Below are 24778 nucleotides of genomic sequence, written 5' to 3' on the forward strand. Positions count from 1 at the left end.
ATGAGCCTGCAATGCGATGCTGCAGCTAGTAAAGTGACCAAAACGCTGGCGTGCATCCATAGATGCTTCTCGAGCAAATCCCGGGACGTCATTCTCCCCTTGTACTCGGCCTTGGTGAGGCCGCAGCTGGAGTACTGCGTCCAGTTTTGGGCTCCACAATTCAAAAAGGATGTGGAGAAGCTTGAAAGGGTGCAAAGAAGAGTCACACGCATGATCAGAGGTCAGGAAAACAGATCTTATGATGACAGGCTGAGAGCCATGGGACTCTTTAGCCTGGAAAAGCGTAGGCTCAGGGGTGATCTGATGGCCACCTATAAGTTTATCAGGGGTGACCACCAGGATCTGGGGGAACGTTTGTTCACCAGAGCGCCCCAAGGGATGACGAGGTCGAACGGTCACAAACTCCTGCAAGACCGTTTCAGGCTGGACATAAGGAAGAATTTCTTTACTGTCCGAGCCCCCAAGGTCTAGAACAGTCTGCCAGCGGAGGTGGTTCAAGCACCTACACTGAACACCTTCAAAAGTAAATTGGATGCTTATCTTGCTGGGATCCTATGACCCCAGCTGACTTCCTGCCCTTTGGGCAGGGGGCTGGACTCGATGATCTCCCGAGGCCCCTTCCAGCCCTGATGTCTATGAAATCTATGAAAGCTGATCCTTTAAGCTGAGTTGGTCTCAGGCCTTCCAAAATACTTCCATAAAGTTCATAAAGAGCAACACTCCATTTACACATCTGATGGGTACCCTGCTGTTTTGGAAGTAACAATTTCAGCAGGCACTGAAAATTGAGACCCTTAAGTCAGAAGCACTGAAAGACCTTTGATAATGGAAAGCATTTCACATTTAGAGCTTGGAACTTCCAAAAAGCAAGGAACTAAAGAGCCACTTTTAAAGTAGGAAAGAAACTCCAATTTGCACAGAGCATTACAAGATACAGCATGTCGGGGGAACTACTTCAACACGGCAGGCAGCACCAATACAAGAAAAGCCCCAAGGCAGTTTATTTCTGAATCTCCAAAATATTATCTTCCACTTCATCTCTGCCCTGGAAGAATGCCCGGTGTATTTAGTTGTACAGCTTGCAAAATGCAGTTTGTTCGGCTTGTAAAAGGATCGGGACTCCTTACTTAAAGGGTTCAAGGTTCTCCTGCAAACTCTGCCCTGTGAGAAAGGGAACATGTCTGTATTAAATCACTGTACCTTTGCATCAGTTACTACATTCCTCAGATCTATGCGCTCTTGCTAATTTACTGATTTCAGGCCATTAAAGTGTCACTCAACAAAACAACTCAAGGGCGTGTCAAGGTACAGCACACAAAAGCCGGAGGGTGCAGTCTGTATGGTGATTCACAGCGACCTGCTATCTGTTGCAGGTTAGGCAACTATCTTATGGACTTTTCCCTACCATGCTGCTTTACTCCTGGGCTAGCAAAAAGCCTCAGCTGAAAGAGAAACATATTACAGAATGGCAGGAAAGAGCAGCTCTCTGCTTTCTTCATTTAATTTCCACCAATCTGTAGTATATAAAAATGGGGATCTCTGAAGTGATAATAGGGACACTTCTCTATCAAGTCCTGGGATCGGGAGATAAAAATGTAAAGGGGCTGCTACAGAGATCTCCTAGAAGCATATCCAAGCCAAGAACTATCACCAAAAAAATAACCCGAATCATCTCTTTCTGCTCTGGAGCAGATAGCCCCTCTGTCTGTTGCTTAAAGAAAAAGCTGTACTAGTTCCAAATGTACCAAGTCACTATTCACCACACTGGGAACAGCCAGACAATTGTATGTAGTTCCCCAAATGCCTACTAAGTCGAGCCTCGCTTCTGGCTCAGAAAGGAAGCACTGTTTCAGCTTGGTTCAAAATGGATGGACAGCCACTTATGACATCCTATATGACATTTACCTAGCACCCAGCAAGCCAATGTTTTCATCTAGAACAGTGGTTCCCAATCTGTGGTATGTGTACCACCAGTGGTACGCAGATAACCTGTCAGCGGTATGTGTTAACAGTTTTATTATAAGTATTTTATATGACAAAAATGAGCTGGTGGTACTTGAGGGTGATCTGAAAAATTTAAGGTTGTATCATTTTGAATTCGTGGTGTGCAATCTGTCAGTTTGGGAACCGCTGATCTAGAACGTACACCGAGGGGAGACTGCAAGCAGTTCTGCTACCCTGACGCTTCTACCACACTGAGAAAGACCTGCGACTCGGCTAACGCTGCAAATCACAGCCTTCTGTAGGACTCAAAGATGACTAGTTCCTACCGCCACTAAGAATCATCCCTATTCAAAGGATTCCTAGTATTAAAAGGCAGACCTCTGACATGCTAATGCCAAGGATTGGACCTGGACAGGATTTTAAACCCTGATGGGAAAAAATAGTATCTGGATCACTAGAGCTAGGCTGGTATTTAACATCCTCAGCATTCATCTGTATCTTTCTATGCTTGCATCACTAATTCCCCTGAATGTTTATCACTCAGAGAAATATGTAGGTGGAGAAGGAATCCAGTCAGTGCAGCCTCAGTCATTTCAAACTGTATAAAGAGTCTCAGTTTCATGTAGAGAAACAATGAGTTTATGCTGTCCTACAGAGCTCAATTTGCTGAGGTAAGATAGCAGCTTTCATTCTTCATAGTAAACACTGGAGCATGGAGGGCCATTTCAGTGCATAAAACAATGAGACAGGCAAGGGGCTGATGCTCGGTTACTCTGAGCAGCTCTCAAAACTGCTGGCTGACCTAAATGTATAGAAGAGGAGCTACCCTGATGCAGTGTTAAAGTGTTTGAAATGTCAGCTTTAGGAGACAGGCCAGAAAGTTGTGCGCGAATACTGACGGGAGATCGCCAAGGTGGAACCCATAAAAAAAAGTGGCAGTTTCTTGATTCAGAGCAAAACCTGATACTTCTGAATTCCAGTTCTGCAATAAGCAAAAACAGGCTGTAGTTCTTGCCTCCTCCCATACCCTGTATTGTTATTCTTCAGGTGGTTCTGGGAGCTGGCCAAAACAACACAACACCCTATGAACACCTAAGGTGATAACACGATCCTGTTTTATATTTGCCAAATGTTACTTTGCCCAGTGCTGGAGTGTTAGCACAGAGTTCATGCAAAAAGGTGGCAATTAGTGCTTAGGAGTCTTGATGCTGGATCTGAGGTCAATATTGACCAGACAATCCAAGAATGGCAATGTGCAGATTCCTGGAGAATTGAAAAAAAATCTTCCCGATACAAACCCTTAGAAACTCAGAGCACCTAGAAGAGCTCAGACCTACCTGCAGTTGGTTGGAACATCTGCCTGGGGGCTCTGGAGGGATTTTTATCTCATCAGGAGACATGTTCCTTACTCTCTCAGAGAAGGAGGCTGAAAAAAACAAATGGGGAATGAGATCTGTTCCTTCTGTAAGTGGTTTTAAACTAACACAAACTTTGAAAACTCATTTTACTTTTCTGCTGCTGCTGTTATGCCGTTTTGAGGCTGCAGGAGAGGCTTAAACAGGGATGGACTTGAGATGATTTGGCAGGCCTGTGCCAAAGGCTCAGAACTTGCGGGGCTTTTCCGAATGAGGCTGGAGAACATCAGCAGAGCTGTGGAAAATCTGCAGCACCTGCAAGCACCTTATGCTGTGGCTGATGATAGCCAATATTTAACCCTTCTCCTTCACCACTACTTAGAATAGCGTTTTGCAAAGCCTGGATTTTTCCAACTTACCTACTCTCCACTCCACGCACAGAATTTGCAGTTTGCCTTTGATTATCCAAGAAAGCACAAATGGCCCTGCCTGCACAGGGGGTGTTATGTTACTCCAGCCCTGTGCACCTTATCTCTGAAAACTGCCCACAGTTTGGAAATGATCAAATTGGGACTTGCTTTCAGGACAGCCTCCTTGCATTGAATCATGTGCACTGCACTGAACAAGATCAGTTCCCCTCCAAAGCTGCCACAGATAGTCACTGGAAATGGCATTCCCTCCCCCAAAGTTAATGTTTTCTTAACAGATGCTCTGATCTTTACTTATGCAGTGGATCTGTCACTAGAAGGAATGGTTTGTCCTGTGGGGCTGAGGACAGAGCAGTACAGGCAGGCAGGGCTCTTCAGCCAGGTTTTGCTGTTGGTGTTACCATCACTGTGGTATTTGGATGTTACAGTCTGCTCAAGTCACTGAGTTCAAAATACCACTATGAAAAAGGGACACAATCCTCTTCTGCTTGTACCTTTACCACACAGCTAAGAAGCAAGGATTTAAATGGGATGGGAAAGCATAGGCAAAGGGGTGTCATGTTATATGTTTCGACAAAAGCCAAGTTCATGCTTGAATCTGAAATCTCCTAATGAAACACCTACCACCCGCACCACATCACCCTTGAAGCAGTCACGATTCCACAGCTATGTATTCCCAAGTAGAAGCCAATTGAGCTGCAGCTCCAAAATATCCCAGCTAAATCCCCTTTGACTGAAGCCCAGAAGGGCCCCCCAAAGGCTCATCCAAGTATATACAGCTTGTATTAGAAAGCAAGATAGTAGGCTATCACATCTCTGCAGATAATTAACACTACACTTGTTCAATGTTGCTCTACTTCCTCGTTCTTTTTATAAGAGCATAAAGCAACAAGGACAATAGCCCTTGGGGATGTGGAACTGGCAGGTGACCACTCATTCTGTTTGATCAGGAAGTTATGGAGAGTTAAATTCTTTGGCAGTTCCTAGTCACAAACAAAAAAGTGATCTTTGGCATTTGCTAAAAGTGCGCCTCTGTGGAGAAGGGAAAAGTTGCCAGAGCGCGTACAGAAAGGCAGTCATACTCCAGGGCTTCTTGACAACAAGGCCAACATTTGTTATAGTAGACAGCTGCTGGTGGGATGGGGAGGTCTTTAACTTAATTAGAATTTCAGAAATGCAGAAAAATAAGAGTGCATAAAAACAGTGAGTGATAAAAAGGAGATGAGGTTCTAGAAGTGGTGAAACAGATGAACGGCCTCAAAGAAAACATTCACATTTACTGGCAGAGAGATTACAAGAGCAAGGAAGTTACCCAGGTAAACCTAGGCTTAAAAGGCAAGGACCCAAACTAAATTCAGACACAGTCTTGAAATCTCTGGCTTTTACTCCTCTGCAGAGGACTAAAGGCTCTGGTTTGACTCTCAAGTCTAACCGGAGATGTCTCAGGAACTCAGGTGAGTAGCTAGGGTGAAAATCCCTGAAATAAGGAAGGTTTGGAAGGTACAAATCAAGGGAGGAAACATGCTGGGCTTATGCTGAGAAAGGGGATATTTGGACCCAAAGTAATTCAGATCCACTGTGAATGAGTGATGAGCAATTACTTCAAGGATAGGAGGCCTAACTTGAAGGAACAAACGAACAGCAAAAACACCCAGGTGTCTCCAGGTATACTAGCAATTCCAGAATAACCACAGATACATGGAAGGTCTTGGAACAACTCGCTTACAAGCAGCAATGAAGACCACCGACTGCAAACTATAAATCCGTCCAGTGAGCTGGATGTGCTGATGTAGGGAAACAGGTGTTCTACAGGTCAGTTTAGAGAATCTAAGGAAGTGCCTTGGAGGCACTACCTTCTCCCCATCTCTTTCCCAGCCCAAACCAGGATTATCCTCACATTTCAAAACTCTTGCATGAAAAAAAAATTAGCCACAAAACCTGATTTAAGGTCTTGTTTGTTTGGGCCTTTTAATGCATGTTTTAAACAATGAAACAATGCAGAGACCTTTAGAAATGAAATCTAAGGGCTCTGTTTTCTTCATCACTTTCTATGCCTGCAGATGTGAATGTGCCTTGGTAACTGATGCCATGGTGAGTCCTCACAGAAAGCATCCAGATGCTTTGTGCATCCTGGTATCCCTGCAACGATCAAAAGCTTTACTTTATGCAGATCAGAGGAAAGCAACACTAGTTGCATGCCCAGTCAGAGGTTGCAATCTGCTGGCTCCTGGCCCAAAGTACTTCCATGTGTGGAGAACACAGGAAGTTGGCTATTGATATGATGAATCATTTCAGGCACACCCAAATTATGGCTAGCAGTATAAGTATATAGCTGTACCTGGTAGCTATGGATCTGATCTGGATGAGAAAAATTCATGAGGAATGGTTCTTAAGACTTGAATGATTCAAGCTGGTTGTTGAACTGGGCTTTGAAGCCTGTCCCTTTGAAGGCATCACTAGATCAGCAAATAAAAGTACCTCTCCTTTCTGAGAATGAACTGCTGGCCAACACTGCCAAATCTGTGGATGTTCCTTGACAGATTCACTTAACCAGTTTAAAATTCAGTTCATGAGGCTACAGCTCAGGTAGCTTTTATGGATACCTACTTCTTTTGGGGTAGTCATTGCAATGTACAGGTTTCCCTCGCTTTATGCGGGTTATGTGCAAATTCGCTTTTATGCAATGACCCTTTTTATACCAAAAATTCGTTACACGCAAAATAAATTCACTGTTATGCAATTGGTGTGGTGGAAGCCTGCAGTCAGCTGCTTTGTGCAGTGCATCATGGGAGTGACATGCACCAAAATATAGTCTCCTGTAGGGATCTATGGTCCTTGCTCGTTGTCTGCCACACGTGTTTCTGTGCTTGCCATCCCCATTATGGTAACATTCACCACCACCCTGGGCTTGTGTGTACTGTCTCCTGTTGCTGAGTACCAAAATTGTCTTGTAAAAATGGTGGAAGTGGGTTTGGGGGTCAGTACAATTGAGGTCTTGGAATGCATCCCTATTTGTTACATTATAAAGTGGGCTCCCTTTATGCAAATTTGAGTTATGCACCATTTTCCAGGAATGTATGTACAGCATAAAATAAGGGAAACCTGTACCCAAGTAAGGGTAAAAATGCTTTCAGATGGAATTATTTTTGTTCTCCAAGGAGGAAGGCGATCAGGATTCTTGTAAACAGGATGGTTCAGGAAAGATTCAGACATCAGAACTCAATAGGAATAGTCATTTCCCAGAGCTCCTGATTAAAGAGCACATCTAATCAAAGATTATGTTATTGGTCTGCTAGTTATCCAGATGGACCCGGGGTGCGGGGGGGTGGTGGTGGAAGGAGGTTGTTTGTTTTTTGGGGGTTTTTTCAGTCAACAAAGATGCACAGCACAAAAAGAGGGAGGAAAGGAAAGAAGCTCTGGGAGTGGTGAGTCTCGCACAGGTGCAAACCTGTCATGCCCCCCCCCCCCGCACCCTAAAGCCCCCCCGTGACCCCCAGCAGCTGTGGAGCACCCCGCTGACCCCCAGCACAGCCAGAGTAAGAGGGGTCCATGGTGGGAGGGACACAGCCCAGCTGCGAGGCAGCTGAGTGGAGCCAAGGAGGGTCTTGTCCCACCCTACCCCCTAGGGAGCCACGCGACCGGAGCCTTGCGAACAGGACATGCAAACAGGTGCGCTTCTGGGCCCAGAGTGAGAGTTAGCATGGGAGTTCATGCAGGAGGGTGAGCGGGAGGGCCGGAGGCCCTGCCAGTGAGCCCTAGGGAAGCTACTCCCATCAGCAGCTGACCTACCAGTGGCACAATGTGAATGGGCACATGCCGCACCCCTCGGGGTCTGCGGCCCACCCCCCCGGCACCTCAGGGGCCTCCACGCAGACAGAGCCCCTGGCTCTCAGCTTCAGGGGCTGCCTGGCTCATTTCCAGGCTTCTGGGACCAGGAGCATGGCCACCTCCCCTTGTGAGGTTTGCTCCACTTCGGAGTCTCTGGGGTGCCAGACAAAGGAGCTCCAGGCCACAGTCCAGAGACTGTGTGCCATCGGGGATGGCAAGCAGGAGACAGACTCCTACCACCAGGCCCTTCACCCCTTGGAGGCAGAGGGTAGATCAAGGTCACCTTCTAGGACAAGGGAGGACTCGGGGATCTCCCATACTGTCTAGCCAGAGGGTTGGACCAAGGTGGTCAAGGGGCCCAAGGCCTGCCAAGGTCCCCTCCCCTCCGGAGCTTTGCAACAGGTACGAACCTCTTGCAGCCCCAGTAGAGCCTGCAGAGATGCCAGCTCCTGCAGACCTGGGAGGATCACCCACCCCTACTCTCTCTAAATTGAAACACAGAGTGGTCGTTGTGGGAGACTGCCTCCTGAGGGGGCAATCTGCTGCTCCGACCCCCTAGCCCAGGAGGTCTGCTACTTCCTGGGGCATCTGGGACATAGCAGAGAGGATCCCAAAGATTATCTGGCCCTCCGACTGCTACCCTATGCTCTTTACCAAGTGGGCATGAATGACACGGCTCGGAGCAATCCCAGCCAGGTCATGAGAGACTACAGGGCTCTGGGAGCGGGGCTTAGGAGGTTGGGGGCGCAGGTGGTCTTTTCCTTCCTCCTCCCGGTTGTGGGTCATGGGCTGAGGAGGGAGAGATGGGTCGAGGTAGACAACCAAAGACTGTGGGGCCAGCGTTATCGTGAAGGCTTTGGCTTCCACGATCACAGTCTGCTCTTTGGTGAGAGGCAGTGGTCTGCTGGGGAGAGACTGCCTCCACCGCACTCCACTGGGGAGGAGGCTCTACGCAGCCAGCCTGGCTGACCCGCTTCACTGAGCTTTAACTAAGCCCACTGGGGGAGGGAGGGACTACTGCCACTGCTGACCCGTTGAGCAACCTTTGTAAATCCAGCAGGCTAAAGTACTTAAGGGAACTCACCTCTACCCTAGTTCTGGATCGATCTGTAGGGAAGGCAGGGGCCTGTACACCAATGCCAGGAGCTTGGGGAAGAAACAGGAGGAACTTGTCCTCCTGCTAAACAAGAATGACTATGACCTCATAGGGAATTTGCCAGGGAACTGGCTGAGGCTGCATGCTCTCAGTGCATGGTTCCCATGGGAGACTAACTACCCAGACAACTCATGGGAAGAGCACTCAGCCAAATCCAATTTGTCGCAAAACTTCCTCATGTACGTGGACAAGCTCTACCTGACTCAAGAAGTCTATGGGCTGACAAGAGGTAAAGCGTTGCTGAACCTGGTATTGGCCAAAAGGGATGACCTAGTCAGCAACCTAAGAATCGATGGAAAGCTGGGCAATAGTGACCACGAGCTGATCACCTTTACTATCCATCACAAAGCTGGCAAGTCAGTCAGCAATACAGAAGTCCTCAACTTCAGGAAAGCTGACTTTGACAAGCTCAAGAGGCTCGTTGTCGAGGTCCTAAGGGACCATGACTCGACAGGAAGAGGAGTCCAACAGGAGTGGTTGCTCCTGAAGGGAGCAATCCTGACAGCACAAGGGATGGCCATCCCATCTCGGAGGAAGGGTAGCAAAAGGGCACAGCAACCCCCTTGGCTCAGCAGGGAACTTGAGGACCTCCTATGCATCAAAAGAGAAACTTATAAAGGATGGAGAGCTGGAATTACCACCAAGGAGGAGTACTCAGCACTGGATCATATCTACAGGGAGTGGATCAGGAAAGCCAAGGCTGCAACCAAGCTCCATTTGGCTTCGCATATCAAGGATAACAAAAATTCCTTTTTCAGATATGTAGAGAATCAGAAAAGAAGCAAGGGTAACAACATTGGACCCCTGCTGAACCAAACAGGACAGCTGGTAACTGACACCCAGGAAAAGGCAAACCTGCTTAACGGGTACTTTGCATCAGTTTTTCATCAGTCCAGTGGGACTGCCCTGCTTAGCAAGACGTGGGTCAGCCAGAGTCAGGGAGTATTTATACCCAGCATCGGTGCTGATCTAGTAAAGGATCACCTTGAGAGGCTGGACACCTTTAAGTCAGCTGGTCCTGACAGATTATACCCTAGAGTACTCAAGGAGCTGGGAGGCATCACAGTCCAACCATTGGCAAAAATATTCAAAAACCAGTGACGCTCAGGTGAAGTACCTGAAGACTGGAAAAGGCCAATGTGGTACCCATCCTCGAAAAAGGGCGAAAAGTAGATCCCAGGAATTACAGGCCAATCAGCTTGATCTCAATCCCTGGTAAGATTCTGGAGAAAACTATCAAGAAGACCCTTCTGGATAAGCTAGCTGAGGGCAACATCATCCTGAGGGATAGCCAGCACAGGTTTGTCGCAGGTAGGTCTTGCCGGACCAATCTCATCTCCTTCTATAACCAGGTGACCTATCACCTGGACAAGGGAGAAGAGATTGATGTCATCTATCTGGACTTTAAAAAAGCCTTTAATCTGATTTCCCATGACCGCCTCATGGAAAAATTGGCCAACTGTGGCCTCGGCTGATGGCTGGGAAATTGGCTCTGAGGTCGGACCCAGAAAGTAGTGGTCGATGGTAGCGACTCATGGCGCTCCGTGAAAGGAAAGCTATGCGTCCCTGCAAGCCAACACTGGTACCCACAGTGGGCAACTTGAGACCCTCTGGGTTAAAATCCATGGGGAACACAGCACAGGGGATACTATGGTGGGAGTCTACTACAGACCCCACAACCCAGGGTCAAGACCTTGACCAGGAGTTTGCCAGGGAATTAGCTGAGGCTGTGCACTCCCAGTGCATGATTGTCATGGGAGACTTTAACTACCCAGACATCTCGTGGGAGGAGCGCTTGGCCAAATCCGAGTGGTCACAAAACTCTCACGCGTGGATGACCTCTTATCTGACACAGGAGGTCTACGGGCTGACGAGAGGCAAGACGCTGCTCAACTTCGTCCTAGTAACTGGGGACAACCTAATCAGCAACCTATCAAAGGGAAGCTGGGTGCCAGTGACCACGAGCTGATCACTCTCACCATCTGCTGTAAAGCTGGCAAGTCAGTCAGTAATACAGAAGTCCTCAACTTCAGGAAAGCTGACTTTGACAAGCTAAGGAGGCTTGTCAGTGAGGCCCTCATGGGCCACAACCCAAAGGGGAGGGGAGTTCAGCACGAGTGGTTGCTCCTCAAGGAAGCAATCCTGGAGGCACAAGCAAAGTCCATCCTGTCTTGGGGGAAAGGCAGCAAAAGGGCACAGCAGCCCCCTTGGCTCTCCAGGGAACTGGCAGACCTCCTGCATCTTAAAATGAAGACCTACAAAGGATGGAGGACTGGAACCACCACCAAGGAGGAATACTCTGGTCTAGTCCAGACCTGCAGAGAGCAAACCAGGAAAGCCAAGGCTGTGACGGACCTCCAGCTAGCTACAAATATCAAGGACAATAAAAAGTCCTTTTTTAGATATGTGGGGAGCAGGAGGAAAAGCAAGGGCAACTTTGGACCTCTGCTAAACCAGATGGGACAACTGATGCCCATGAAAAAGCAAACTTGCTAAATGAGTACTTTGTGTCAATTTTTCACCTGTCCCATGGGACGGCCCTGCCCACTGGGCCAGGGAGGCCTGGGTGAGGGAGATTCCTTGCCCTCCATTGAAGCTGACCTCGTGAATGAACACCTTGAGAGGCTGGATACCTTCAAGTCAGCCGGCCCTGACAATTTACACCCCAGAGTACTCAGGGAACTGGCAAGCATCATAGCCCGGCCCCTGGCACGGATCTTTGAGAACTCCCGGTGCTCTGGTGAAGTGCCTGAAGACTGGAAAAGGCCAATGCGGTACCCATCTTCAAGAAAGGGCGGAAAGCAGATCCCGGGAATTACAGGCCAATCAGCCTGACCTCTATCCCAGGGAAGGTCTTGGAAAAGATTATCAGAGAGGCCATCCTTAACAGACTGGCTGAGGACAACATCCTGAGGGATAGCCAGCGCGGGTTTACTGTGGGTAGGTCTTTCTTGACCAATCTCATTTCCTTTTACGACTAGGTGACCTATCACCTGGACAAGGGGGAAGAGATTGACATGGTATATCTTGACTTCAAAAACACCTTCAATCTAGTATCCCACGATCACCTCTTGGCAAAACTGTCTAACTGCGGTCTTGACCTCACCATGATCTGCTGGCTGAGGGAACTGGCTCCGTGGCAGGACCCAGAGGTGGTGGTTGATGAAAGCCAACCGTCTTGCTGCACAGTCACTAGTGGGGTCCCTCAAGGCTCTGTCCTAGGGCCTACACCGTTTAACATCTTCATTAATGATGTGGACATTGGTGTCAGAAGCGGACTGGCCAAGTTTGCCGACGATACCAAACTCCGGGGTAAAGCATCCACGCCTGAGGACAGGAGGGTGGATCCAGACTGACCTTGACAGACTCAGGAAATGGCCAGATGAGAACCTGATGGTGTTCAACACTGAAAAATGCAAGGTTTTCCACGTTGGGAGGAAAAACCTGCAGCATCCTTATACGCTTGGCAGTGCTATGCTGGTTAGCGCTATAGGTGAAAGGGACTGGGGGGGGGGGGGCGGGGGTGTGTCATGATTGACCACAAAATGAACATGAGCCTTTAATGTGATGCTGTGGCTAGTAAAGTGAGCAAAACGCTGGCTTGCATCCATAGGCCCTTCTCAAGCAAATCCCGGGACGTCATTCTCCCCTTGTACCCGGCCTTGGGGAGGCCGCAGCTGGAGTACTGCGTCCAGTTTTGGGCTCTGCAATTCAACAAGGATGTGGAGAAGCTTGAGAGGGTGCAGAGAAGAGCCACGCACATGATCAGAGGTTAGGAAAACAGAACTTATAATGAGAGGCTGAGAGCCATGGGACTTTTCACCCTGGAAAAGCACAGGCTCAGGGGTGATCTGGTGGCCACTTATAAATTATCAGGGGTGCTCATCAGGATCTGGGGGAATGTCTGTTTACCAGAGCCCCCCAAGGGATGACAAGATCAAACAGTCACAAACTCTGCCATGAGCGATTCAGGCTGGACATAAGAAAAAACTTTACTGTCCGAGCCCCCAAGGTTTGGAATAGACTGCCGCCAGAGGCACCCACTTTGAACGCCTTCAAGACACATTTGGATGCTTGTTTTGCTGGGATCCTATGATCCCTGCTGACTTCCTGCCCATGGGGGAGGGGGCTGGACTCGATGATCCTCTGGGGTTCCTTCCAGCCCAAATGTCTATGAAATCTATGACCCTAGCTAACTTCCTGCCCCTGAGGCGGGGGGCTGGACTTGATGATCTTTGAGGTCCCTTCCAACCCTAACGTCTATGAAATCTATGAAGAGATAAACAGAGGTGGTCAAAGAACCAGCTCCTCAACAGCTAGCTCTTTTCAGAATTCAAATAGCTTCCCACAGTTCAAAGATGCTGAGATGTGCTCTTTCCTGTGCGGGGCAGACGGTCACACTCGGTGATCTACTGAGGTCCCTTCTGACCCTAAAAATCTATGAAATCTATGGAGAGGAGGAAGCAGGCAGAAGTTTAGTTCTCCTAGATGAAAGGTTACTCAACTTCTTATTCTGGAGTGAAAACTCAAGCAACTGGAAAACATTTGAGTAGCTTGCTGCCAGGGGAAAGTGCAAAGTCCTCAGACAATGAACATGTATCCTGCAGTTAAGCAAAATGCAACGGAAGTTGCCAGTACATTTGCTCAGGCTTTAGTCACAATGACTAAGACACTGATCCTCAAACAGTGGGATGTCATGATAAAACAAAGCACCATTCACTCTGAGACATGTCTGTGCACTGTACCTTAAGCAGCTGCTTAGGATTATGGGCAGTACGTGGTGCCAATTAGTCAGTCTGTCTGCAGAAGTACTTCTCTGCGAAAGAGGCTAAAACCTGCCCCCTCCCCCCTCAAAGCAAAGGGGCTAATGAAATGCAGTAAATAAACAGAAATTTATAAAAATGAGGAAACCTAAAGGGAACATGATCTTTCCTCCAACCAAAACAGATACACTTGCCTGATGTGTGGGTTTCTAGGATTTTCTGGCACCAAGCAGCAGAAACACAGGGAAGAATCTGAGTCATCCATCTTTGAAAGGCCACTATAGTTAACTAACTGCCCTTTGTGGGCTGAAGAATGCAGAGAAAGACTAGTGTGTCTTGGTTAATTTTTTTTTTTGTTAAAGCACCAAGGGACTGGATAGGCCCTTTCTTCAGAGGAAATTCTCTTTGCAGTTTTGTCCATAAAGCATGAGAGAAAAGGGGGATTTTGCTTTTGTAGTCTCCATGACACTGCAGCACCATACACTACAGTGAGGGTAGAGATAACAGCCTACATACTGCTTACCCCCTCCCATGCAACAAGAAGTTATTTAGGTGACAAAACGCCGAGGCTCAATCTTTTCTGAAGGAAAAAAAAGAAATGTTACACCTTGATCTACATTGTACCCTACGCTCTTTCCTTTAATGTTTGGCAGAGCAACTGTTAGAAAAAGAACTTATTTTAGACAGTGGAGGAACAGCTTTTCCCTCCTCAGATAACCTGAAGCTGTGCAGCCTTCTGTTGAGACAAGGAGGTACAACGCAGTTCCTACACACTTCTGTAGTCCCAAGAGATTGTAGGGTTGAGCAGACGAGTTATGAGTTGAACAAATAAAACCCATGACTCATGACCCATCCTTGGGTTGAGCAGTTGAATCATGAGGTTTTTGAAGCTGCCATTAAGTGAACTTTAAACGCTTAAGAAACACACTGGTGTAATGCAAAAGCCACCCTTTTTCCCAATGAAGAGACTCTCCCGCCAGTCTCTTTGGCAGGCTGATAAGGTTTGGGCTCATCTCAGACAACAAAGAATTCTGTATGACAATGCATCTGGCCCTATGCAACCCAACACTGAATGCATGCTGGCTGCTGTTCTTATGATGCTACTGGAAAAGAAAATTAGCATGGATCCCAGAGTTAACAGACATCTTAAGAATGAACCACTGCTTAACGCTTAGGATTTTGCTTGGAGATGCTATACAGTGCTACACTCAAAAGCACAGGTGTGACATCTTTGAGTGTTTTCAAAGCCTTGGGTTCAAATGCAGCAAGAGAGCAAAGTGGGGGGTGGGGGAGGAAGATGACTTTTTTTTTTTTTTGGGGGGTGGGGGCGGGGCCCGAGATGACTTATCTGGCTTTTTACCAGAATGTGTCTGGAGCAGTCTTCGGAGAGACCTGGTAGGTCAGGATATTTTACCTCCTCTCATATTTTGGACCAGAAATGAATTTTTACCATGTGACTGCCCCAAACTCTGCTTCATTCTTATTTTCCTATCTGCATGTTCTGAAACATTCAGCAAGGAATTTCCCTTCTTTTCCCAGGACTAGAGAAGCAGATTTAGTTTGCTGCTCTTGCTTCAGTCCCATTTAGGATGCCGTGCACCTGAGGAGGAGCTGTTCAGAAAAATGCATTGGTTATGCTGAATAAAAAAACGGCAGCACTTCCCTCCCAGAATGCAAAGGTTTACCAAGGCTGGAATTCACATTCCCAGCTATTCAACATCAGAGCTTGGACAAGGCAAAATCAGGGGTCTGAATCTTTTAAAAAGGCAAAAGTCAGAAAATAAAATCTAGTGCTGTGAAAAAACCCTCTCTCCCCCTCTCGCTATACATATCTCTGTCTAAAATCACAGTTCTACCTGTACTTACTTTCTCCATCTCCTACTTCTAGCTTACGATCTTAAGGTATGATACCAAGGCAAAGGTATAATAAGGCTAGACAAATAATGGAACTGTCCAAAGAACTTGCTCTACAACCTTCAATTTACCATTTTATTAACCAATTATGCCAACATCATTGTAATCTACCATTCAGGTATACTAGTACTTGCAAGTAAGAAGGTCTTTTTCAAAAACAAGAGAGGATATTTAGCACTTGAGATTGAAATACAATGGTGCTTTTTAAACAGCCACACACACAGAGCAATGTGTAGAATGCCATGCCATACTGTTTATATCAGGTCTATTTACTCGAAGAATAAGTGCTTGACCAGCAATTAAAAACAGATTCTTTTCCCCTCCTGTCCCTGGAAAAGTGAGCACTTAAGATTTGCAAGTTTCTGTAAATTAGGACTGCAAAACTGACATGGAAAGTATGATACAAAGTGTATAGGGATTGCTGCATTAAGGTGTTGATTGCATATGAAATCCATGTGTTGATACACGTATATCTATATCTGAAACAAAATAAATCTACCCCTGGTGTGTTTTTGAGGGTCTCTCTTTTCAGTAACTATGCCTCTAACACCTCCTCGAGGCTCTTTTCAGATTATGTAGGTTCGAAAACAGGCTGCTTTAGTCACTGCTGTTACTTTCTGTTTTCCCTACACGAGATGCCAGGAACATATAAAAATATTTTCACACATTTCAGGCTTGGTTATCTCCCTTCCAAAGTTCAAGGGAAACAGGGCCAACAGAGGAAGTCACCGAAAATATTCTAGTGAGATTAAACAAAGCACAGATGATAAACCAGAGATTGGGTGAACCAAAGAAAACTGAGATGCTCTTCAAAAGAGGGAGGAAAAAAGAGAAAATGTTCTATGTATGTGCTTTAAACAGAATTGTGTAAACTTACCAACTAGCTCCTGGGGATCTCTCTTCTCTAATTCTGCAAACTCCTGAGGGCAAAAAAAAAAAACAAAAGAAAAAAAATTAGCAAAATAAGCTTTTGATTCACACACCACAGTCATTTGTTTGCATGTCGACACACTGGAACAGTTAGACAATAAAAGGAAGACTGGAATGTAAAACGTCCAATACATAGCGATGTTTGATTTTGAGAAAGCTGTCCAACACTTATCTATTCTCTTTCAAAAGCCATAATTACAATTTTACTGAGGAATTACGAGCATCATTTTTGGAAGCTCTGAAAATGCTTGCAGACTCCAGTGAGAATTGTGACACAACATCTCTTACAACCACGACCAAAGCCTAGACTCAATAGGATCAGGCCACAGATTCAAAACTGGTAACTGGCCACTGACAGTGTTTGCCACCCAGTGTCTGAGTAGGATCCCCACCACTACAGCCAAGGATGCAGAGCACTTTGACAGCCAACTATGCAAGGCCAGTGTATGCACCTCCCATATATCCTGAAGGCTGATTTCATTCAGTCTGTAACAGGATTGCAACATCCTGAATGACAAAGCTGAATGACTGGAAACAAGATGCTGTGCAAACCGTCTGACAGATCCCAAAGCTGTCTAGATCACAGAGATGAGTATGGAGGAGTGGTACAGGGAATAAACTGGCGAAGAATAATCGCTCAACTATTAAGTTTGTGACAAATCTGAGCAAAGTGCTCACTGCACATTTTAGCAGCAGAGTTTGCACTGCGATACAAGAGACCTACGTTTCAAAGCACCCCCAGTTTATTATCTTTATTCAGAGATCAGCTGCATCACGTCCGAGTACCAACATGGAAAGCAAGAGCTACCACAAGAGCAAATGCTGCTGATTTACGAACATTACTGAACAGAAGATGGAGATAAGACCCTAAGCCAATGTGTCCTTGCTTACATCACACTTACTAGCATATGCTGCAGGTGCTTCAATTATGCAGGTGCAACAGCAGAATTTGGTACTATATATTTCTAGAAAGGAAGGGGGCTTATGGGGGTTGAGTGTGTGGTGGGGGAAGATGGTCTCAGGATTATAGAGCATTCTAAAAAAACTACACACTCAGGAAAACCACCAATTCTTACTCAGTTGACCCCAAATAAGATGTCTGAAGCAGCAACAGCAGCAAATGCCCCCCCGCCCCGGACTTTTGTGACTCACTCAACTCGGCATTCAAAATTCCTCAGCTCCTCTGAACACTGAGGCTATTCATTGAACCTGAACCGAACACAATGCTCCTTCTTTGCTGCTTGGCAACCAAGTTTCCCCACCACACTCCATTTCCAATCAGGTGGGCAAAGCACGGGCTTTTTCTATGGGGTGAAGAGGAAAAAGAGGGAGGCTACAAAGCTAGTTTGGGAATGTGCTGTGCCAAAGTCAGGCTGGCATCGTAAAAATCACAGATTCCCACAAGGCTCCTGTTTCTTTGGGATCAAATGCACATTCCTTTTGTAGTGCTCGCTGCAGTGTGGCAATTTTTACAGCCTTTGAGAACACCAGGGTCACAGAAACACAAGACTGAGGCTATGTTAAAAAAAATGGGGTACATGAAGAAACACATTTTGTTTTGCTAGCCAGCTGGCTAGGAACCAGCCAGCCTTTTGTGTGGAACAGAAGTGGACTGAACGGCTGTGTCCAACTGTTCCAGTTTTCCTATGCATAACTAATGTGCCCACACTCAAGCTTTTATACGTCAGTATAGACTTTCTCCCCGGACATTTAGAGCCTTTTAAAATAAAAGCAGTGAAGCCAAGAGAATCAAAAGTAGATGCTTAAAGTGGGAGTGTGCATGACATTTCCAATCATATTGTGTTAAGTATCTGCCAAGTGGAGAGACTTCGGCTTCAGGTTAAAGCACTCAGATGATGGAAGTTGTGTGCGCACAACGGGCAATTCACTTCAGCTTCCAGCTGTAAAGTGGAAGACTCCTTTTCAGTCTAGCGGGATTGCTGGGAGAGCAAATTCTAAATGTGTAGTTTTACACAATCAGTGTGAACACTGTAGGCCAGCCTGTGAACACACACGTAAGAAAAGCTCATATAATTACTGGTGTAGAAGAGAACTAGCAGGTCATGTCCATCCCCTCCAGTCTCTGCCAAGCTCACTAGAGCAGTGGTTCTCATCCTTGTTAAAATAAGGGCATCTCTTGGAAAATGCCAGCTCTTAGCTCTTAGTAGTCACTGTCTGACTACTGAAAAATAATACACCAATCCTTTGTTGCAAACAACAAAGAAAGCTCACAAGAGTGCAGAATTTTTTTGACACTAGGGATTCCTATTTGAAATATCTGTATTTATCTTATGAATCATGTGTAAGTGTTTGAATACTTAATAGTGCTAATACTATGTAGCACCCTAAAAGGGGCATGGCAGCATCTTGGCTAAGAATTGCTACCCTAGATCATCTTACAAGTTTCAAGAAAACCCACGTCCACTGTTTCTCCTGGAACATTATTCCATAACTGAAGAGTTCTAGCTACAGAAGTATTCTAGTGTAATTTAAAATCTTAGCATCTTTTGGGGGAGCGGGATGAAAAAAAGCTGTTTTTTCTCCATGTCTTATGGAGTTAAGACTCCGCAGGTCTCTTATTCAGGGGAAAAATCTAGGAGGAGGAGGGAGGACTTCTTTAGCGATTGCCTTCTGGTCTTCAGCCTTATCTAATCTCTTCTTGTTTCACTACACAGAATGAAGGAAAAAATACGCCCTGGAATAAATTGCTTAGAAAGGAAATACTAAAGTGACGAGAGGAAAATGTCAGAAATTCAACAGCTTTTAGAAAAGTTCTGAACCAGGCAACTCTTATTTCAAGGCTCTTAAGCTAATACCTAGACTAAGAGGAGCATTCAGCATCTGACTCGGGGCATTCACTACGTATTTCTGAAGTCTATACATTTTCATAACTCCATCTGCAGGTCTCTTACAAGTCATCTGGTGCCATCCTTGCCATGTATGGGATTACTCAGGTTTTAGAAACGTCTAATAGGTCATGAATAAAAGTAGCTTTAAGGTAGGGTTAGTATGTTGTATGGACTTCCAAAAACCACAAAGAAAGTGGGGGGGGGGAAAAATCAATTATTTAAAAAAAATGGATTTTTTTATTTAATTGTATGTTTTTAAAGATGCTTTTAAAAAAAACAAACCTATATAGTTTTAATTTTAGAAGTTACAGCTAAAATATATCATCATGGAATAGGGATTATAACTTCTAACTATATACTATTTGAGACAGTATATTCATGTAACATTTTTAGAAAAGTTTTATAAATAGATCACAACAGGCCATGGACTATATCAGGGGCTCAATCTTATGGGGTTCCCAGAGGCTCCTCTATAGAGTAAGTAAAGATTAAAGAAAGCCAATCTGCCCAATCGGACCCCATGCTCAGTCCAGAAGATCCCATGAAGCATCTCTGTGATGCTTTCAGTTCTCAAACCACGGGTCTGTGTCTCCAGAGAGAACATCCTTGTTAACAGCAGTATATGGAGTGAGAGATAAGAGACCCGGTTACCTAAACAGTGATTAAATCGAGGCTTCTTGACCAGTGATTTAAATCAATTTTATTTAAATCAAAATCCACTCTGAAAGAAAGGGTCCCCCCTTTCGTGGGAGAAGTTTCTTTATTTTTGTTTGCACTCCATCTCTGTGCGCAATGAAGACAGTCTGCCCTCCACTGAGCAGGGCGTAAAGTGGAATAAAAACCTTTCTAAATACCAAAAGAAAAGCCTGCCACTGCATCTTTACCATCAGTATGATCAACAGGGAACCATTCAAAAACAAAACCATCAGCATCCAAGGGCCCTTTCACAAAAAGTGATATTCCTGATCAAATGTACTATGTGGACGGAGCTAAAAAACCACTACAATCCAAAACGAGCTCTAAGAATGTTAAAGAACAGTAAAACCAGTGGGTGAACACTTCTGGAGAACCACCTCTCCAGCTCTGATCTTACAGTCCTCTTCCCCCAAGAAAAGTACGCAATACCCTCAGAAGACAGATCTGGGACCAAAAACGCATAAAACTTTACTGGACACTGAAAACCACGGACTTAACACATACAATGGACTCACGGCTCATTATTACTTGCCTGCTCCTAGCTACGCTCCCCAAATTCCACAGGTGGGAATTAGCCCTCTTACCTCCTACATGGTCTTATCCTTTTACCTAATTTTGTTTATCTGCAGTAATTTTTTTACCTTGTCTGTAACTACTGACAGCTTGACTGTTCACTTCCCTTTTAAGGAATCAATTAACATAGGAGTAAACAAAATTGTTCTGACTGATTAGACTGATTTAGCACTAAATATTTTTTCCCCTGCCCTGAGGAAGGATGTTTTGTATACAAAGAAGTTTGTCTACTATCTCTACCAAATACAACAGTAGTCCAATAAAAGGCCTCGGACTAATTGTGCTTCTGTCCCGTTTATATTAAACTGACCACATCATATAGCTCATCTACACTGACTTAACAGGGGAATCTACGCATCTCCTCTAGATTCTTTGGCTCTGCGGTTGCTCTACTAGCTAGCTCTGCTCTCCACATCCTCAGTGCACAGCTAAGATACCCTTAACCTCAGATACACACTGTGAAGTGAAGTGAAGTGAAGGTGCTGTGTGAAGGAATTGTAGCCACACTCTCTGCTCAGAGGATATAAATTTTGCTGACTGCCAAATGATATGTGCCCACCACTCCTTTATCAACAAGCTGGAGGCATCAAACAGGTTTTCATTAAGTCATAGCCTCCTGTTTCAAAACCCCCAAATACTCTGGATTGAAGCGAGGGACTGACTCTTAGTTCTCCTATGACACTTTTTTAAAAGCCCTGCTCATTCAGTAATCTTCAACAACTTGCAGGCTGGCAAAAAGCATCCCTATGCTTGAGTGATGAAGAAGCAGAATGCCAGTATTTTTCCTAGCACAGAGTCTGAAACAGCTAATGCAGTGTGCGCTAACCCCCTGCATGGACACATTTATTCTGCTTTGCTTTGGAAGTCCATTAATTTAACACACAAAAGGACAGATCCACTTCGGAAGCAGGCTAACCCAAACTGCACAACAGCAGAATACAGCATCTATATGGGGACTCAGCGTGGAGGCACTAGTCCACTGCAAACTCAGAGCCAACCTGTTTCACAATAACTTTTTCAAAAGAGGCACATATCTGCAGGCAAGTCTCCCTAATCCAACCAGGGCTTCCTCTGAGCAGGCAGCCCGGAGGCTTCAATGCACAAATGAGAGAAAAAGCTATTCTAAGTGCATGGTTTGCTCTGGATCAGATTCCCAAATGGACACTGAGGCACACAACAATTGTGCATTGGGATTACCACCTTTCTGGGTGGTAAAGGAGAACAGGAAACCCAGGTCTTGGCACTGACAAGAGACAGAAGAATTTTTCCTGAGCATTCGACACGGGAATACTCCCAACTCAGTGAAAGTGAAGGGAAGTTTTTTAAACCCTTGGCATAGGAATCTTGTTTTTCTATATAACTAAGGCACCAAAAACATCCACGGCATTGTAAACGAGGTATGAACAGAGCACAAATCAGTCAAGACGAGTGGCACTGTGCACCAACTGGGTTCAGAGTCATGGCACATTAGTAATTATACAGCTGGATGATATTTAGGGCAGGACGCAATTTTCACTTGGGCCCATTTCTTTCAGCTGCAAGTGAAACAGCTCTGTGGAACAGCACTTAATAATAAGGATCTAAGAGGAAATGCTCCCCTCAAAGTCAACAAGGGCAGATGGCAACCAAGATGTCTCAGAACGGCATTATTTTCACAACCCTGAGCTCTGGACTGCTGCGTGGGAGGGCTCTGCCTCCACCTCCATGGTCAACACGACACATTGATTTTCTAGACAATCTGCCAGCCATACCACTGTGATCTATCTAGGGGACAAATAGCTGCTTGTTTAGCTGGCAGCTTTCTATATCATCAGGAGGGGAAATCCAGAAGAGCTACATAAAAATAGCTGCTCCTTGCATCTCCCTCTTCACATTCAAGGCCCAAAAGAAAAGCCTGAGTCTCATCGAAAGTGCAAACTGACTTGAAGATGGTCAGGCTGAGGTGTTAAAGGTTGTTTTACTACTCTATAAATGTGGATATCAATTAGAACATATTCAGTAAGGCTCTCTACTATAAGAGGTTGGTTTTCTCATTTAAGAGACTGGTGCCATTCTTTCCTGTTCAATCATCTGGGGCCTGGTACAGAGAATCCTATAAGTTGCCAGTAGGAAGAGCTCAGGAGGAAAAAACCTGGAGACTTTAACAGACACTTACAGGAGTTCCTGAAGCAGAGGGACGATATGGCTTCTGAAAAGCACAGCCCACCATGGGCAAGTATGTGGGGAAAAGAAAAATATATAACTTCTAAGTTTTGTGGCAAAGAATGAAACTGGGGCCTCAAGTATTTGAAGTGGCATCATCGCTGCAAGCAGCTGCTTGTCTCTGCAGAAAGGCTGTTGATCTGGGTCTCCAGCTCAGAAAGGACAGTTTTGTTCATGTGTGAAGTTTAGCTGGCAGCTTTCAATGTCATCAGGAGAGGAAATCCAGAAAAGCTACAGAAAGACAGCTGGGATGCATGTATGGGGGGGAAAAATTAGGCAAAGTATTAAAACAGTGTTTCAAATGTAGCCCACTAAGCTATATTTTCCAGAGACCATCTAAGCCAGTGGATCTCAACCGTTTTTGTACCAGGACTCATTTGTAAGCATCAATGGCCAGTCCTGAACCAGTGCCCCTCACTCTCATCCCACTGCCTCTTTCCCCCAGAACCTAGCCCCAGAGTGCATGAGGCCGGGCGGAGGTTGGGGGGGAAGCCAAGCCACCCCAAACTCTGCCTGCCTGTAAGGGGAAAGCCATGATTTCCCAGGTTTTCCTCCTTCAAAGGAGAATCCATTTTTAAAGAGTGTTTGTGACCTTTTCGTATATTCTTGTGACCCACTGGTTGAGAAACACTGATCTAAGCCACTCACTTGTTTAACGCCTACTTCTGCCCATTTCCCACCTGCAGCCCCAGCCTGCTTCCAGCTGCACTCCGAAGTCTTCTTAGGGAGGAACTGACTCGTTTCAGCTAAATCTACATTGAATATGGCTGCCTGTCCCTTGGAGAGCCAGCATACCTGTTACTTTTACTAAAGACAAGGATAGTCAACAAAAGGAGCTGTGCCAGTAAGATCGGCCTGTCTCTTCCCCTGCCACTGGAAGAGGAGGGGAGAATGCTTCCTCTCTCCTCTCACCTCCCAGTGGTAGGGTTGAATCTCCACTTCATTGTTTCCCCTTCACAGCTGTTGCAAGCAGCACTTTACCAAAACACAGGTTCAGCACTCCTGTTTTGTCACCTTCATTACAGACCAGAAGCTACAAGTCTTACAAAGGTCAACCAGATCCTGACCACGAGTAATGTGTGGCAAGACAACAAGGTGTTGAGTAGACAAGAGAACAAAATGAGCAGATGTTAAGACTAGAAGGAAACCTTTATGACCATCTAGACTGATCACCTATACAAAAGGCACAGACTTGCTGGTCTTTCAGAGACATTCAACAAATCTTAAACAGGGAGGAGATCTTTTAAGTTGAATATTACTACCTTCCATTTGCCTGCTCACAAATGGCAAGTACCTATTTTTCAAGCCTTGGGCAATAAAGGCACTCCTAACAGTCAGCCAGACTGCTTAATGCTATAGAACTGAATCATCAATCTGGGTTTGTACCCACTGACAAGAACCGGCACCCTATCTGCTTGCTATAGCTAAGCCTTCCAGCAGGGAGGCCCTGAATTCTAGTTAAATTCCCTGCCCAGCTGTTGGGAGATGGGGACTGTTTTAGGCACAGATTTACTCCAACACACCGCAGGGTGCTCTCCCCCACTATGTAAACACACAGTGGAATGCTGTTTGCAATCAGGTCCAATGGCACAAGGAAGAAAAAAAAGCACAGTCTCTTCTGTGTGAAGCAGAGATTAAACCAAAAAGGAAGGAAGTGAAAACAATATGAAATTGTGCAGCTGAAAAGTTTAAGCTTGGGAAGATTTGCCTAGAGAGAAATAAATTTCATCTGATGCAAAGAATGAACTTATTTACAGCAACGCTTACTAAGTCCTTCCTGAAACGTGATCCATAAATCCAATGTGCAGCTTGCCCCTCCATTGTAGAACACAGCAGCTCTTCTTGGCATTAGCTGTTGCCAAGGGTGCAAATCCTACTCCCAACTTCTCAACTCAGGGTGGCAGAAGCTACTAGTGGAGCATTTGTAACTTGCAGGAGAAGCAGCGGCAATAGGGGAAAAGGAGGAAGGAAAAAACAATCTTACGGAGAAAGGAACACACATCTTCACTAGAGGGATTTGGCTGCTTGAGAGCCAATCCAAGTTTCAGGTTGGGACCTGAGAAATCAGTGTTAATGTCAAATTCCCCACCTTGAGTTCTCTACTTTCCCAGACTTCTTCAGCCAAGGCAACGTAACACAA

General features: G+C 45.7%; 1 protein-coding gene across 4 annotated transcripts in view; it reads right to left on the minus strand.

Moving 5' to 3' along the window:
• SAP30BP (SAP30 binding protein) overlaps window positions 1-24778 on the minus strand; it is a 51764-nt gene that overhangs the window by 7673 nt on the left and 19313 nt on the right. For all 4 annotated transcript variants that reach the window (XM_090061331.1, XM_090061330.1, XM_090061329.1 and 1 more), the window contains 2 exons: window positions 16266-16308; window positions 3282-3370 (listed from right to left, as the gene is read on the minus strand). In XM_090061331.1, the coding sequence (XP_089917457.1) occupies window positions 3282-3370; window positions 16266-16308 (132 nt within the window). The remainder of the gene's footprint in view (window positions 1-3281; window positions 3371-16265; window positions 16309-24778) is intronic.

The sequence above is a fragment of the Crocodylus siamensis genome, chromosome 8 (assembly GCF_052110815.1).
Source record: "Crocodylus siamensis isolate JL-2025a chromosome 8, ASM5211081v1, whole genome shotgun sequence".
NCBI lineage: Eukaryota > Metazoa > Chordata > Crocodylia > Crocodylidae > Crocodylus > Crocodylus siamensis.